The sequence below is a fragment of the Rhamphochromis sp. 'chilingali' genome, assembly GCF_963969265.1.
Source record: "Rhamphochromis sp. 'chilingali' genome assembly, chromosome: 6".
Classification (NCBI taxonomy): domain Eukaryota; kingdom Metazoa; phylum Chordata; class Actinopteri; order Cichliformes; family Cichlidae; genus Rhamphochromis; species Rhamphochromis sp. 'chilingali'.
Window position 1 is genome coordinate 29,734,110 of NC_137933.1, and position 3,507 is coordinate 29,737,616.

A 3,507-nucleotide genomic window follows, 5' to 3' on the forward strand; every position below is an offset into this window, starting at 1 on the left:
AAAAAACACAAAAGAAAACTAAGATCATCAACGATGTCTTGCTGAACAGAGTGTGGAAGGTTATTTTTTTCAGTACATTTGAGAATAAAGCTAAATAAATGATCTCCTAAATTATCAAGCAAACTGTCCATACTAGGTGGTGTGGGCTGCTGAACTGTGTGCGTCTCGTCTGAACTGTGTGTGTGTGGGTCTTCAACCTCTTTGTGTGCATGGTTTTCAAATCCATCTTCAACTACCTCAAGGCTATTCAAAACAGAGGGTTTGTGTTTGCGATACACATGGCGTCGAAAAGAGTGATACTTGGAAAAAGCTGCCTGGCAGTCATTTATTCCACAAGTGATGCTGAAATGAGGCTCATGTGCGTGTACTAACCCAACATGTATAATCAACTTCCTCAGAGTAAATGCCCTTTTTGAACATTTTGAACATTTGTGGAGTGGGAGCATATTTAATAGAGTTGGTTAAGTACCCTGGCGACACTTACTGGCAGGGGTTTGTCTCCCTGGTCTCCTATGTTGACAATGCAGTTCTGAAGAAAGACAAGTGTTTTCTTGAAGTATGCAGGGTAGGTCATGTTGAACATGAAGAAGGTGGAGAATGCTGAGATGTAGGCCTCATCCAGCGAGACCTTCTTCAGTGGCAAATCCTTGGTCATTTGAAGAACATTTTGAAGAACAGCAGTGAAGTTTTCGCTAAAGCGGCGACAGATGTTGTCTTGGCAGGGATGCATTAAATCAACCTCATAACACAACTGGAAATGAAAAGAGCAGAATAGACAAAAGAATGACATTTTACATTGAGGATTTAAATTTTTGACATGTTTAAAGACACAGACTGGAGATAAATGTAAAGTGCTTTAACCCGTGAACAAAAATTCTAAAGATAATGAACAGATCGATTAATCAGTTAGTACAGAAAATAATAATCAGATTTAGAGACAAAAAATCATTAGCTGTTTCCCCAATCATCTTAACAATTCTTACCCCTGCAGATGTCCCCAGGAATGGATATCTCTTTAATAGGTCCACAGTACACATTCCTTCAGCTACCTCTCGACGTCTCCATGCAAAGGTTTTTGTCATGCGGTCTTTCACCAGTGCTGTGTCAGGATGTAGCTTCTTGTGCTGATCATTTAGCACCTTGATATGAGCATCAACGGAGGCTGCATCTTCCCCCACAAAGCACGAATCCTTTGTCAAAACAGATATCAGTATTATCATAAGTAAAATCTGATAAGTTAATGTTACTCGAAATGCGGTAATTTGTACACCAAATGCTTTGAAAAAAATGCAAAAATGTTGAATAGGAATTGCAAGTTGAGCTGACTTTTGTTAAATCAACTGTGAAGTTCCTTTTTCTATGTTAATGTTATCTGTTAACATGTTTCTTTCAATTAATGTTTACTTTTAGCTTTACAGTGAACATAATAAGACTACATATGTTACCTTAGCTCTTAAAGGCTGAGGGTGTGAGGACTTACGAGAGAGGGCTTCAGTCTCTTCAGACAGGAGCTGCTGGATTCCTCTGTGGTCCGATGTTTCTGCGTGCGTCCAAACTTTTCTTTAACCCGGTTCACTTCTTCGTTGCTGATTAGGGGAGCCCGTTCTGCTTTGAACTTTCTCTTGAGTTGGCTGTGCCAGGTGTCCTAGTTGTTTCAAATGTATATAAGTAGTTAATTATGCTTACTTTATATTAATATAATCTATAAAAGAAACAAAAAAGGAGAGGTACTCACATAACCATTTCCGTGTACATCTCTTAAAGGATACTTCACAATCAGGGCTTTGATTACCTGGATGTAGTCTGAGTGGGTTGGGTACCTGTTTCAAACATAAGAAAGACAACCCACAGTGCACTGATTACTCTTATCCTTTCCTGGGGGCTTTTCTGTTCTTCAATTCTTCTAATCATATTGTTATTACCGTAAATAGTATGTTGTAGACCAATGTCAAATCAATGTAGCTAAAGTTGATTTTAATTTTTTAAAAATGGGCGTGGACAAACAGCCACATCTCTCCCAAACTTAATAACATAATAATAACAATAAGCTATCATTGTGAATCTGTCTATATTCCCCAAAAGGAAGTTACAATTAATTCTCTTGATTAATTGTTAATATAAATTAACTGGTAATATAAAAATGTAAGTAAGTGTCCCTGCACAGAGCTTACAGCTCTCATATTCGAAAATCCCACTAAGTAGGTGGAATGGTACAAATGTGTACCTTCCATTGTTTAAAATCCCTTTGAGCGGGAAACAAGTTAGATGGGATAAATTTTGCTTAGAAAACGATTTTGTTAATAGCTATATTTACATACTAGCATGTTTTGAGAAATTATTGATTTTTTTACATTTTTGTACACGGTTCGACACTATTTATTGATAAAACACTCGAATACGGCGGGCAGACAGACGTTGAACATTCCACCAACAGTCTAAATAGTCCACATTTGTACCTTTCTTTGTTTAAAACTTAGCTAACTGCTAGCTTTCGCCCATGTTAAATCTAGCTCGTCGGACTTTTGCTAACTCTACTGTAAAAATACACGTTGTAATTTTTATAAAAACACAAAATCACACCCGACTTACCTCTAAATCTTTGCGCCTCGTCGTCTGACACATCAATGCCTTCTTCCATCAACCTTTTAAGGAGCTCCTCCGTGGATAACCCCCTGAGAGTCATTTTCTGCGTCAACGCTAGTCAGCGCGGAGGCGGAGCACTCATCACTGCTGCCTTTTCGGCCTTTGGGATTAATGCGCGTTGCGAACTTGACACATGAAAATACAACATTGTGGTATTAATGCGCAGTTGTTTAGAAACCGTTATGCTGTCTTGGCGAACTATATTTGTAACTTACAAAATGTAGTCACCGTAACATAAAAATCTGCTTGACATTTTAACTTCCAAAGAACCTCGGTTTAACTTGATGTTGCAAATTCCATAAAAACCTCACAATTAATGAACAATTCTAGGATGTAGTTAAAGCAAAAAAGTAAAGTCCAAACATAACAGTAAAATGATTTCACGTTTTTGAAAGATTTAAAACATTAAAAAATTATAACTGGAACTTAATAAAATGGAAATGGACCAGTTTTTTTTAACATCATTTGGTTGTGCCTGCATGTCATTGTGTGTGTGTTTTTTTTAAATATAATTTAACATAACTTACACAAAGGTAGGTTACAGATATTCTTTGCATCATAGGATAATTTACGTACAGAGGAGAGGACCAACAGATTTGATTATAACATGTAGCTTTTATGAGCACACTCACATCTCATATGAATTTTACAATTAACCAGGCCCATCCAGATTTTCCCATGCTGACCCATTACCACATTCTGCCACTGCAGTACAGGTCAAAATGGTACAGATTTGTACTTTATTTCAAATTGAACCTTTAAAGGGGCATTTCTGGACTTTTAAAGACCAGTATTGTACTTTTAAGGGAACATTTTAAAAAAATGTACCTATAGGTACAAAAATGTTCTTCTCTCGTACCTCTA

At 37.0% G+C, this 3,507-nt stretch overlaps 1 protein-coding gene across 1 annotated transcript; it reads right to left on the reverse strand.

Moving 5' to 3' along the window:
• Positions 1-448: 448 nt before the first annotated feature.
• Positions 449-2,683, reverse strand: LOC308398890 (sterile alpha motif domain-containing protein 3-like; the record flags this gene model as incomplete). The annotated part of the gene is made up of 6 exons (XM_080885758.1): positions 449-751; positions 984-1,190; positions 1,481-1,645; positions 1,736-1,820; positions 2,225-2,243; positions 2,590-2,683. The coding sequence occupies 6 exons, from the start codon at positions 2,681-2,683 to the stop codon at positions 449-451; spliced, it is 873 nt and encodes a 290-aa protein (XP_080741884.1).
• Positions 2,684-3,507: the final 824 nt, after the last annotated feature.